Here is a 14136-nt window from a genome sequence, read left to right on the forward strand (position 1 = left end):
ATTAAAAACTCAATGGCAAAATTGTGTTTGTCAAGCTAAATCTAAAGCCCATTCCCTTTTCTACAGGGGCTGGCAGAAATGTGCTCAAAGGAGATCACAGCAATATTTTAGCTTATGGGACTTTTCACAGAAAATCTCCTAACAAAATTTCTGTTTCCCTTGTTAACCCATACTGGTTTGGTTGCAAGCCTTGAAGAACACTATTATAAAAAATGCTACATACTTAACTCTTAGTCGATACCAAACAGCAAGGATTCTATTCAAAACCTCTAAAACTTATCATTTCAGGAGAATTCTCTAGAAGCCAAAGACAGCACTAGTAAGACAGAAAGACATACAGAGCTGAACTGGAAAAATGAAATAAACATCAAGAACAAGCTTTTGCACTGAGATGGAATATAACAGTATGTAGTCCCTCAACAAGGTATGATAGATCCATGAGTTACCTACAAAGCTTCGGACTGAAACTTTCAAATTACATTAAAATGTATCAAAACGAGATTTCATTTTTTCCCCTCAAATATTTTGACTAGTTCAAAAAAGCTGCTAGAAAAACAAAGGGAGCATTGTGCCTGCTTTTACTGGCTTATCCATACAAGCAGAAAATCACACATTCCAAAAGCAAAACAAAACTCCTCAGACAAACACAATCTAATTTTCTTTTTAAAGGGTTGACATCAGGAGATAGTTTAATAAGCTACAGTACAATTTTTAACATTATTAATAAAATCCTACTAAAATTCCATGATACACTGGCAAAAATTATGGAAATATGTACTATAATTTAGGCTCCAGTTAGTTAACAGTAGCAGCTGCTTTTTAACCAAGTCTACAAGCTGACTTGCTTCAATCAGTATTATAACTGGCACATCTGCAGACAGGAAATCCTCAACACCACTAAGTTTCCCAGCCTATTATCAGAGACACCTGGTGTGGGTGTGTTGATACAGAGCAAAACAATGAATCATATGGACTGCACAGCAATTAACCAGCTTTAACTGTTAATGTGTTCAGTCCTTAAGAGGGGAGTGCCAATTTGAACGCTAAAAAAAGGCAACACAATATCCTCACACTATTCATTTTGCTGTTTCTAAATATGGATTGTAACTCAAATCCATGACAAAAATTGTAACACATGTAGCTCCTCATTGAAATAATGAGCAGACTCAAGTTACAACTGAATTGCAACAGTCCATCATGCAACCTTATTCCATTATAATTAACAGTAAACCAAGATTTTTTTTCTTATTTTTCAACTTAATAGCTCTTTTTTCTATCTTAGACAAAAGTAAACAAATTGACGACATTTGACATGTGTGTCTCCAACTCAGTGTACTTTTCACAGAACCACAGAATGGGTTGGGTTTTTCACCAGAAAGCTTAAGAAAAATCAAATACAGCACTTAGAAACCCACTTTTTGGAAACATTTTCATCTCACCTCATGAATATTATTCTACAGTTTTCAGGATTGTTATGTGTCCAGATAGCATGAGCTTTTTTTTGCCCTTGGCAAGCACTAGTCTGTTTGATTGGTTCTGATGAGAATAATCCATTATTACAGGCTGTTTCCACAATTTGTAGAGCCCAAGGCACTTCTAAGAGAGTAGTAGTTACAGAAAGGAAAAGAAAACATTTGTCACAATGCATAACCTACTCTCTGTTTGGGGTATTAGGAAGATATAAAGCTGACTTAACCAGGGAAATGGAACAACTGGACAGTAGATTAAATCCACTGGGCAAAATAAGAAATGCTGTAAATGATCTGTTTCTGATCCTGTAATGGATCTATTCTACAACCACAAGAATTTAAATTTATGATATAAACAAATGAAAGAGTAATGCATTCCCACTACTCTGAAACAGAAGTGCCAGATAAAAAGAATATAAAGTAGTCAAGGGGATTGCTAAAGCTGCTAGTAAAACTGATTACTTGTCTGCATCAAAACGGATTTCTTGGGCAGTACGTTTAAGCCTATTTACTTTGTTTGCCAGATATCATCTGCCTGCCAAATACCACTACTACCTTTAGCCATGCATTATTGATCTAGAATTCCAGATAATCACAAAGCTTTATAAGCACAAAAGACATGAGTCTCCTACTCTGGTGGGCTTACAGCCCATCTGAACCAATAGAGAAACTGAGGACAGACTTGTAACAGCGACAAATGAGCAGCTTAGGGAGGCAACACTGCAGGAGTATTTTCATTCCTGTGGGCTGGAGCCTTGTACATAATTTAGTGTGTTAGTCCTTGCAGGAAGCAGCATTTGTCTCAAAGGAGAAAAACCCCAGATTTGATTCCCACTTCTGGTGATTATGCTCATAGACATTTATCACAGCATTCCTTTAAACCAATTCACTCTTAGTCATCGTATGTCAGTTCCAAGGGGTCTGAGATATGTGAAAGTCCCTAACCAGATTTCAAAAAGCTATACAGTTTCAAGGTTTCCTGCAAAACCTTGGGTTTTTAGAGACAGTTACTTCTTTTTCTCTGAATTGGATGACAGCTGGTGTAACAAACTTAAGCAGCACAGTTTAGAAAAAATCCTAGAAGAAATGGCAGCCTCTTAAACAGGATAAATATGCACTTACAGTGAATAGCTTCATGAATCAATCAAGAGTATGGACTTAGAGAACACTACCTGCAAACCAGAGTTTGCTGGAATTCATGTTCTTACTCTAGTAAAAGTGAGAAAGACTAGAGGGTCTCCCATTAATTGCAGCTCATGCAAAAATAGTTACCACAGACTTCTTCCATTCACTGTAACTTTAATGTGTTTTTAGACTGTAAATGAACAAGTCAGGCATGCAAGAAAAGAATTAAACAACAATCAATGTTTAAGTCACTAAACATTTAATGGGGGGGGGTGCTGTTTGACCCCATGATGAAGTGACTTCACTTTCAGAATGGAAAGCATTGCAAAGAAATGTTAAGATAATCATATTTACCTACTGCCCACATCACGGTGTTGAAAGAATCAGTTTCTTCTGTGTCCAGGTCAGCATTTTTCCAAGTGACTTGCAATCTGTCGCTCTCCAATTTTTCAACTTTAGTTGGGAAACATCTCTTTAAAAATTTTGTGCCATACGATTCCATGTGCTCAGTTACTAAAGAAGCCATTTGCTGTTGAGTAGTGAAACAAATTTTTTTTTCTTATATACATGATCTTTTCAATGTAAACCCCTCCTTCAGCTGGGTTCAGGAAATCCCAGTAAATACCTTGTGGCACTTCAAACATTCTTTATCACTTAGCTACTATGCACTGCTAACACATGATAATTTAGGGAGCCACTATGACCTGCAACTCCATTCCAAGAGGCACCTACACCTGAATGCTCAAACTATTTTCAAAAAAATATAACAGTATATTAATAAAATGGTTGCTTTTAAAGACTTTATTCTTTACACAATCTAGAGCATATTCAATTTGCCATGACAATAATTACAATTTTCTAGTAGTTTGATAAAAATTAAATACTTTCACAGAACAATGGGAGAAAGATATTTCCTTTTGCCATAACACCTGACATTTCTCTTCAATGATTGTGAATCACTAAAGTTTCATGGAAAGTTCCAATACAAAAAAACCAAACCACTTTTGTCCTAAGAGCCTGTTTGAAATAATGCCACACCAAACTGAAGTAGTAAAATGTGGCATCAACCGGTTTATCCAAAGACATCAGTGCTCTTGACTGCAGGAACTCAGGTTGCACCTTGCCAGAGTATGTTTATTACTTAAAGGACATTATTACAAAACTACTCACATAGAACAACTCCACACAAGCTCTCTCAGCTCACAAAACTTTATTTTCAAAGTTGATATTAACTAATATGAAGATAACAGCAGGGTTATGTCTCTCCAGAAACATGAGAGCTTGTTAATCAGTTTCCATCAGCCTCAATGTGGCTGCAGACTGAACATAATTATTTTATCTCCATTAATACTTTATTAACTTTGGTATGGCCATTGTGCTCCTCCTGCCTACAGAGGATCAAGTTTTCAGAGCAAGCCCTGTAAGTGTTTGACCAAGTGCTATACACACACTACTCCCTGCTTGCTCAGATCTCATGCTGTTACAGGTGTGGATTTCTTCAATGAGGAGTGTAAATCCCAATAATTATTCTTATACAATGTTTTACAAACTCATGCCATCACTTTTAAGGCAAACAAGCCACTAGTTTTAAGGAAGTCACTCCAGGGTGGGAGAGGGTGACACACAACCAGGAGCTGTCACTAGTGTCACTAGCATGGGTGGTGTTTGTCACTGACACCTCAAAAACTGTGCACATATTAGGAAATGTCTGGAGATGCAAACAACATTTTTTCTTTAGGAGATAAAAATAAAATCTATCTTTTAATTTATTTGCTAGATAAGGAGATGTAAGATAGTCTGTACTTGCCTGATCAAACCCACGAAGTGGGACACTTCTCATCATGACTGTAGTGTCCAATCCAATGCCTGTCAGAAAACCAGCACACTCAAGGGACACATCTGATGACACACCAGTTAAGCAAATGTAAACAACAATTTCAAGAAACACAATTTATCAGTAGTATACAAGTGGGCTTTTCACTGGGAGATACCAAGTTCTCCTCACACAGACATCTTTAGCTTGCCTTTGTACATAGAATAAAACTTGGAATCTTATAGTTAACACTGGATTTAAGATCCTGAGAATTTATCGTCAGCTGATCTTAATTTCCATGATGCTACTGCATAGAAAATTACTACTATTCTCTTACCAACTCAACTATATGACATGAGCAGAGGAATTCTGAAAACTGAACTTTCATATGAAAGACAGCTATGCTAGCTATAATCATAGATCATCACAGGCTTTTCAAAGGATACAGCTGGCTCCAACAACCAACCTGTTACAGAAAAGGAAGAAAAGAAGAAAGCAGTGGAATGAACTCATTCATGCATATTTTTGCACAACCAGGAAAAAAAAAATTTCTGATGTGGGTGTCACATTTGCCAACTTCCAGTCAGCTGGGACCCCTGAGTTAGCCAGGACTGCTGGGAAATGATGGAGGGTGGCTCAGTCAGCTCTTCCAGCAGTTCCCTCAGCACCCTGGGGTGGATCCCCTCTGGTCCCTTGGACTTGTGCATGTCCAAGTGCTGTAGCAGGTTTCTAACCAAGCCCTCATGATTTATGGGGGCTTCATTCTGTTCCCTGTCCCCATATTTCAGGCTCAGGCATTGGGTACTCACAGAACACCTGCTCTTACTATTAAGGACTGAGGCAAAGAAGGCATTAAGTAACTTAGCCTTAACCTTATTACTGTGCTTCTCCCCCACAACAATAATAAAGGATGAGGATTCTCCTGAGCCCTCCTTTTGTTGCTACTGTATTTATAGAAACATTTTTATTGCCTTTTACAGCAGTAGCCAGATTAAGTTCTAATTGGGCTTTGGCCCCTCTAATTTTCTCCCTGCACAACCTTGTGGCATCCCTGTGGTCCTCCCTCTTCTCCCAGGGGCATAAACACTCCTTTTTTCCCTGAGTTCCAGCCAAAACTCTATTCAGCCAGGCCAATCTTCCCTGACAGCTCATCTTTCAGCACATGGGGATGGTCTATCAATTAGATTATGTCTTCCTATCAAGTAGATTACAGCTCCCAATGAAGATTTTATTCATTGCTAAATTTCATTTTGATTTATAACCATCTGCTTTTTAATTGTTGTATTTTTCAGATGCCAAATATTTGCCCTTCCTGTCTTCAAACATTTGTGCATGATATTGTAGAACATGGGTTTAATAGATTTACTTAGACTGATGTTTACCAAATATATCCATTTTAGTTCTTAAATAAAACCCTAGCGCTCCCACTTCTTCCAATATTTCACATCCTTTCAGTCAAGAATATAATTGCAACTGTCCATCAACACTTGCAATTTATGAGGTGTATCAGCTCTCCAGCACAGCAGTTTCCATCTCTGTCCCCAGTTGATCCCTACACTGCAGCAGTTCCTCTCTCTCCTGACCACATCCTCAGTTCCCTACATTTGCTGGGTACAAAAGGCAGAATGCTCAGTCCCTGCTCTGCAGGTAAAAGCAGCTCCAGGCAGCCATTAACACTCAGCTGCTGGACAGGCTGCACTTGCACTCCTTTGCTGTTTATGTCTTATACAGACTTGTTAACATCTCACAGCTTGGAGATGGCATCCCACACAGTATTTCTACTGACAACAAAGTATTTTGTTAGGTTTTTGAATGGGCTTGTGGCCTATGCCTTACTCTAAACAAATCTGCAGCATCTCCCAGTTCTAACAGCAATGCTTTTAAACTTCTAAGGCGTGCAGACATGGAGGCTGCAGCTCTGTAAGCCCCAGGGATTGCACAGTCAGTACAACACATGTTTTCTTACAAAAGGCTCCAGATAACATCTCTCTATCTTACAATAAAAACACACAACTTCTGAAGGTGTACAGAGAATAGGTTGAGTAAAAGCGATTAAAATCTGCTAGTCTGGGGTTTTTGCTTGGCAAATAATTTCACATAATGGGAAATAATTTTTTCCAGCGTTAGGGCATCTGATTCATCTGTGAATGAATGATCACACCCTTATTAGCATGCAGCTCCTGGGAAGCGCTGCAAAAAGCCATATACTGCCCATAAAGAAATATCTACTGGAGATTCACAGGGAAAAGAATAAGAATTTCTGTAATTTGGGCATATATTTGCTCTTCTTTTTCATTAGATGAAAAATGGATGTCAGCTGGCACTTACTCAGAGCATCAGCCCCACATTATTCACACTTTCTTGTACAAAGCAGGGGGTTCCTGGGCATTGTCAGTGTCTAAAAGAAAAGTTAGGAAAGCAGAACCTAACCTTGTTCACACCTGCTCAATTTCTTACTCATTCTCAACACATTTTAAGGCATCTCTTCTAATTCACTCTGCCAAAACCCTTCATCTCAGTAGTGAGTTTCTTCCCCATGTTTGTATATCTATGGGACTTTTAAGTTGGTTAATGGTTTACTTAAAAAAAAAAAAAAAAAAAAAAAAAAGAATAACTGCAGGACTGACAGCTCTATAACCTCCAGGCATGTAATTTGTAGCTATGTACATTTGGAGAGGGAGAAAAGAAAGAATAACTACAACATAGCTTAGACTAAAAACAAAAGGTGTTAAACTGAACCTTGGGAATATTTATAACAGAAACAAATCCGACAGAAACAAACCTTTAACAACTCCCTCGTTCATTTGCTAAGACACAGCCTGATAAAGCACAGAAATGCTACTGTAGCCCCTGCAGGCTTATTTTGACTAAATCTCAGGAATGCAACATATAAACACTAGACTCCCACATTACACTGTTACAACTTGCACTGGCAGCAACTGGACAAGAGCCACATTTTCACAGAAACCTCTTACAAGGATAAATCTTTTATTTTGGTTTGGGATTTTGTTGGGGCTTTTTTTGAGGGGGTGGGTGTTGCTTTTCTTAAAAACAATTTCCTTGCATAAATCATGCCTTCAACATTCTAGAGGTGACTGAAACACTACAAACAAAAACAATTTTTTTTTTTCTAAAACTGCACCAAGAAGCCTCATTTTCCTATTTGAAGTTTAGCTTAACACAGTGCATTTTTTATAGCAGAAAGTCACTGCCATGAATGGCAAGTATGTTTTTTGAACAAACACCAGTATTATAGCTTGAAGTCTCTTTTGCTTTTTCTAGAATTGCTCAATAGAAAAGACAAAAAGATAGCATTATCCGACTTTCAGGCTAGCAAATCTGCATTTCCTATCACAATTATTTTCATCAGGAAATTGCTCTGTAGCAGTGTTGACTCGGAATCTTACTGTGCTCTGTACTGTAAAAAACAACTGTGGCATTTTAGTAATTCCATCAAAACCAATGTTTTAATATTTCAGTTAAACAATAGCTTCCAAAGCAAAAGTAACCCAAATGTTTCTTCATATTTTCTTTTGTTAACAGAACTGCCACGACTTAGGAGAAAGCAAAACTTTGTTGGAGCCTCTCCCCTAATTGAGGAACAGGGACTGAGCAGCCCCCGGGTGAGTTCATGCTGCCCTCTTGTGACTCGGGGTGTAATCGCTACAGCACAACCTAAAACGGTGAAAACGTTATTTAATTTGATTTTAGAAGGGAATTTCATAAGACGTGGAGGGGGAAGATCTATCAGTTACTAATGAAGTTTGGGAGTATCATATAGCTGCATCGCAAAGCACATTTTCAGAAAGAAAACAGAAGAAAAATGGGTGCACAAAAGGCAATTCTGAACATTTTTCACCTTGCTATTTAGAAAAGGTAGGAATGCCAGCATCTATTACAGCCACAGTAAGGTAACTTACGTTTTTCCAGGAGATTGCTTTAACCAGAACAGATCATCACTTGTGATTCCATACTCCAGTGCACCTGCAACCTATGATGACACAGGTGAATCTACAATGCAAATCCTGTCAGCAATAAAAGCTAATAGCAGTTTGGGCTGTATTGGCTGAAGTACACACCAAGGGGAATATATCTGGGGCTGCCAACTTCCAATCTGAATTATCCTACAGCTCTAAGCATCACCAACATACTGAATCAGAGCAAATTGTTGTCTATCGAAATGTTTTTTTAAAAAGCCATCTTTTATATAAAGACAATTTTTTGTGTGACACAAGTACAAAAAACTCTCATATGTTGCTTTATTTTTACATTCTTTATCCTCCTTCACTGTGTTCTGCATCTCAGCAAAGCACTGGAGCTGTCAAATGGAAGGGTAACTTACATCCATAGGGTATTTTGGTCTTCCTCCAGTAGCAATGACAATATTATCAGCAGTAACAACAGTCTACAAACAAAAATGAAAAATCAAAATCAAGAATTTGCAATCCTTTTATCTGTCTTTGGATTTCATCTATGTACAAATGAATAATCAATGAGAAAACTGGCACTACCATCTGCTATTTATGTGACATAATAATCAGCAATGCATTAAAAAAGGGTGGAGATAAACTAATACCTGCAGAATTTCTCCTACCCATTCTCCACTAGGTTTTGTTTTAATATTAACCATGCAATTGTTCATGCACTCTGCAAGATTCTGATGACTACTTAGAAGCAATAGTTATGCACAAACAACACTTTTAAAATCAATTTCTTGTCAGGATAAAACACACAGAGATTACAGCAGTAAATTCTACCTCAGGCCTGGAGTTAAGCTACCTCAAAAGGAGACTGTTTCTAGAAAATCCTAGGCACCTACCCCCAAAAACCTGACATTCAAGCTGATATTAATCAGTAACATTAAACAATTACCCTCAAAAAGGTGTTAAAGAGGCACGTTCAGTCCTTGTTAAATACCCAGCAATGGCCATTCTGTTAAGTGACCCAGCTGTGCATTCACACTAATTGCCTCCCACACACAGTTTGGTATTACCGAGTCCATCACCCCTACAAATCACCTGAAGGAGGGAAACAGCTCAGAGCAACCTAATTCTCAGAACTTACATTTCTGTAAGCATCAGCATGACTGACCAAATCAAACAAAAATCTTTTGTCTCAGCATTTCCACCCGCAGAAAAAAGCAAGAGCCTCTAAGAGGCCAGGCCAGGGACTCAGCAGGCACCAGCCAAGTTCATAAACGACTTCTCTAAGTGGAAAATGCAAATCTCACTCACTAAAACAATACTGAATACCTCAAACAATTTGCAAAAGGACAGTCTCGCTCCCAAATGGCCTGAAATGTTCCAAGTGAACAACACTGCAGAAATCAGCACAGCAGCTCACCTCTTTACCTGCTTTTGTTAAACCACGGACTGTATGTGGATCAGAAAAACTTCCTTTGATGTTGAAATATTTCACCTTCCTGTTTAGAAGAAAACTGCATCAGCAATGTACATTTAACAAGAATAGGTATGAAATACAATCAGCTACCTTTTCTGTATTTAAGTGCTAAAAAGGGTAGCAATCAGGCATAGAGCAGTAAAAGGAAGGAATCTCATTTCATAGGACTGTTTGTAGCTCTGTCATAATTTGTCACTTAATTCTTGTGTCACATTTAACTCCTCTATGCAGAAAAGTAATGTAATCTTGTAACAAACTTTGAGATCAGGTTATTAACCTCTTCAGAAAATACATTTTCTGTTAGCCATAGCATCACTAGTACTATCTATAGCATTTCTGATACCATGCTCATTTGAGAACACACCAAAGTGCCTCAGCAGGAGTAACAAGACCAGAATCTGTTAAATTTTCTATTATAATTTCTCTATAAAAGAAACTGCATGCTGAAAAACTTGGAACCATTTCTGCACTGAAAGCAAAAAAAAAAAAAAAAAAAAAAAAAAAAAAAAAATCTGCTGCTCTAGCATAGTGTTAGCTGTGGGTTTGTATGGCATAGAAATTTTGGGGGATGAGATCAAAAGTATCTTAAAAAACCTTGACTGCTTCATATTAATGCAAAACCTCTCCAGACTGAAGAGAGCATCACCACACTGCTAGAAAACTTTTGTATATGGTCAGTGTCAAAAACTATTTCACCAAAAAGGAAAATGGGAGAGGAAGAGACCACTTACATTGACAAGGGCACTTACAGACCCCAGAAGAAAGGACTTACAGACTCAAAATATTAGCTCTAGATAGAAACTTCAAAGGCAATTCTGCAGTTCTACAAGGGCAAGAGCACCTCCTGGACTGTGGGAAGAAATACAAACTTCAAAGTTTGATTTACTTTTCTTGTAGTTGCACTCTGTGTCCCCAGTTCAAGGATTTCACATAATTCTGAACACCTTGTGCCATCACAGACCTGCAAAACAAGAGACTGAATATGAAGTCATTATATTACAAATTCAGGTTATGCAACACAAAGATATAGGCAAAGATAAATGCTGAAAATCAGGAATGAAGCACAGTATTTTTTGTTGTAAAAGCAAATAATCAAGTCCAAATCAACATAATTTCTGCCCCGAGAAACCAGAAACTAATTCTGTTTTTTAACAAGTACCAGGCTAAAATTTCACATGCAAAATTCACTTCCCTAACTGTCCCATAATAAACACCAGCTGGGAAAAGTTATTGTTAAGCATTTGCAGCACATAGGAGTGGATATAAGCAACAGTCTTTACCAGGTATGATGAACAGGTTGGGATATATTCCAGCCATAGTGTTGGGCATCTTTAAGGGCACTCCCTAAAAGGGCTGCTTGATGCATAAGCTTTTTAGGAATGCAGCCAACATTCACACAAGTTCCACCAAGTCCCCATGTGGTTCCTTGGGAAAAAAAAAATAAATAAAGAAAAAAAAGTAAATGCATCAGATTAGTGTAACAATGCAGTTGGGTCCATGGGAAGTAAAAAGTTCTGTAACAACACAGTTTACTGTCTCCTACAGATCAGTTTATAACATTCTTTGTGCTCATTGGTTTGATAAAAACCATCTCTGTATATTTTTCTTCTAAAATTCAAACCATCTCAAGATTTTTCTCAGAGCTCAGAAGATTCAGTAACTAAACATTCACATTTGCAGATCTCATTTTGTGCATTGTGTACAAGGAGCCTTAGTATAACACAATTAGTGATTTTCAGAAATTGTAAATAACATTTTGACAAAGGGAATATTCTCACTTAAGTCCAAAGTCCACTATAAATGGTAGCATCAAGCACTGCTAACAAGCTCAATGTGCAGGGGAGCAGGCACAGCTGGTTCATCTTGGAGAGAACGAGCCATGGCACAAGCTGGGCTTAAGGGCTTTTCCTCCAAGCAAAACAGGCAGTGTGGCTTTGAACACTGCTATCTGGAGCAACCTGCTCACCTGAGCAGCTGAATTATATGCATGTCCAATTATTACTCTTATTTCTCTTCCATACCTCGTGGGGAAGGTTCAACATAATCCAGAACAGCCACTTTTCTTCCAAACTGAGCAGCTGTAAACAAAGAAGCAAGGTCAGGTATTTAGAGCAAGGAGAAATACATAAACATTTTTAGTAGCACAGACACAGATAAAATACAGGAGATGACAGCTGGTGGTTTCTTCTGTCTAACTCAAGATACCAGACCAGAGACCCAACCTGCCTATGTAATCAGCAAATTCTCTGGAAGATGCTTAATAACCCAGACTGGGGCCTCCAGCTTCCACTGACCCTAAAAATGCAATTTGACCTCAAATGAGATGTTTAGGAACACTGTGGGTTCTTGAACACGTTACCCTGAGATCCAAAGGGGGCAAGGTTCTCTACAGCAGTTAGATCTTGGAAGCAGTCTGAAGGTATTGTTGTTTTAATACATAAATGAAAATAGTATTAAAAAAAAGTACAGTATCCATGGAGGTACTCTGAATACTTTTACAACTGTGAAATTAAAGCTTAATAGTTTTTCCCATGACAAAAGAAGAAATATTTTTTAAAAGGTTAAGAGGAAAGCCAAACAAGATCACACCATCTGAGGGTGTGAATCAATTTGCAGATTAACCATATGGAGCTAAGTTAATGATTAATGTACAGGTACTGAGCATAGTATGCTTCTTAAAAAGCTTTAAGATTATCAGTAACACTTCCCTTAGTTTCCTTACACCCCACTGAAGTTAAACCAAAACTGCTGTTAGTTATTTATGCATACAAACCTTCTTTTGCACAAGCAAGGCCTCCAGACCCTCCACCAATGACCAGAAGATCATACTCATTCTTTCCTGTGAAGAGGACGTGAAAAAAAGAAGGAATAGAAACAGATCAGGAAGATGGGAGAGGTATGTAAGGACAGTATCAGAGTACACCTATTTTTATAATTGATTATTGCTGATTTGGGTTTTCTTCACTCTAGCGCTGTGGTTTGTTCATTAAGCTATCTACTCCCGTTTTCTGAATGAAATACAGAAAATTAAGCACTTCAAACAAAGTGAGAAAACAGATTACATTTTTACACAACGTCCCAAGAGGCTCATAATTAATGCAACCGAGACCCAGTACAGGTCTCTGTCTCGGAATTACAGCAGCGAGTTCTACGCAATATTTTTCCGCGGGGTCACCTTACTGCACTCAAAGCTTTATATGCCGTGAGTGCCTTGTCGGGGCGTGGGACGAGGTCAGAGGGAAGCGGGCCCCTGCTGCCACCCCAGCCACTGCACAGACCGGCCTCGGAGCAAACCAGCCCCGGCTCCCGGCGCGGGGTGAGGCGGCGGGAGCAGCCGCAGGTGAGCGACAACTCCTTCTAGTGAGGGCACAGGGCCGCTGCTGCTTTCGGAGCCGTCACGGGCAGGGCGGGCACCGAACCCACGCAGCGTCCGAGCCCGGGCGGGGGGAGCTTGCCCTGGAATTGCCGGGCGGGCTGGGAGGGCCGCTATCCTTTGGCGCTGATTCCGTAGGAAAGGTTTGGCTGCCTCTGGGGCAGCCGCAGCCCCACTGCGGAGCCCCCACCCCGCTGCACCGTCCTCTGAACCCGGGGGTCCCTCAGCGCCCAGGGGCCGAGGGACAGGCTCCTCAGGAGCACCGGGCGCGGCGGTGGCTGCCAGAGCCCTCACGGATGGAGGCGGCCGCCGCCCGCCCCGCCTCAGAGTAGAGCGGAGAGGCGGCCCGGTAGCCACAGCAGCCGCTCGAGTCTGTGATCTACGGGTGGTCGGAAAGGCTTGGGGGACCTTGCCCGGGCGCTCTGAGCGTCGGAGGGCGCGGGCAGCCGCTTCCCGGGGGAGCGACGTATTCGCGGCCGCTGCCGGGCCCGAGCCCCGCGGGTACCGCGTACCTGAGAGCGCTCGGAGCGTACGGCGCAGCCCCGACACTGCTGGGGGACGCGCCCGCCGCCACAGCGCCGCCATGCTGTACGGCACAGGGCCCCGCGCCCGCCAGGACCCTGCGGGCTGGCTGCGCAGCGCCTGAGCGGAGCGCGCCGGGGCCCCGTGGGGATCGCGCGCGGGAGCCGCCTGAGGGGAGCGCTCGGCCCGGAGCCCTCACGGAGCTGGGGGAGGCGGGCACCGGCGCTAGCGAATCACACACACCGGCACCGAATCGTTAGGGTTGGAAGGGACCTCAGGAGACCACCTAGTCCAAACCCCCGTACAAATCATGGCCACCTGGAGCAGGTGGAATGGTGCTTTGGAATGTCTCCAGAGAGGAAGACAGCACGACCTCGCTGGGCAGCTGTTCCAGTGCTCTGCTACCGCCAACGTAAAGTTGTTCCTCATGTTGA

At 40.7% G+C, this 14136-nt stretch overlaps 1 protein-coding gene across 3 annotated transcripts in view; it reads right to left on the reverse strand.

Moving 5' to 3' along the window:
• TXNRD2 (thioredoxin reductase 2) overlaps positions 1-13794 on the reverse strand; it is a 32218-nt gene extending 18424 nt beyond the window's left edge. The window contains exons 1-11 of one of the 3 annotated variants that reach the window (XM_059863837.1): positions 13693-13794; positions 12581-12646; positions 11829-11885; positions 11088-11232; positions 10694-10768; positions 9751-9829; positions 8750-8812; positions 8328-8398; positions 4854-4873; positions 4402-4493; positions 2949-3123 (exon numbers count right to left, since the gene is read on the reverse strand). In XM_059863837.1, coding sequence (XP_059719820.1) covers positions 2949-3123; positions 4402-4493; positions 4854-4873; positions 8328-8398; positions 8750-8812; positions 9751-9829; positions 10694-10768; positions 11088-11232; positions 11829-11885; positions 12581-12646; positions 13693-13765 — 916 coding nt within the window. In that variant the 5' untranslated portion in view covers positions 13766-13794. Of the gene's footprint in view, positions 1-2948; positions 3124-4401; positions 4494-4853; positions 4874-8327; positions 8399-8749; positions 8813-9750; positions 9830-10693; positions 10769-11087; positions 11233-11828; positions 11886-12580; positions 12647-12869; positions 13518-13692 lie in introns of those variants that run through there. The other 2 variants (XM_059863839.1, XM_059863838.1) reach the window with 2 other exon arrangements.
• Between the last annotated feature and the right edge of the window lie 342 nt (positions 13795-14136).

The sequence above is a fragment of the Haemorhous mexicanus genome, chromosome 19 (genome assembly GCF_027477595.1).
Source record: "Haemorhous mexicanus isolate bHaeMex1 chromosome 19, bHaeMex1.pri, whole genome shotgun sequence".
NCBI classification, from domain to species: domain Eukaryota; kingdom Metazoa; phylum Chordata; class Aves; order Passeriformes; family Fringillidae; genus Haemorhous; species Haemorhous mexicanus.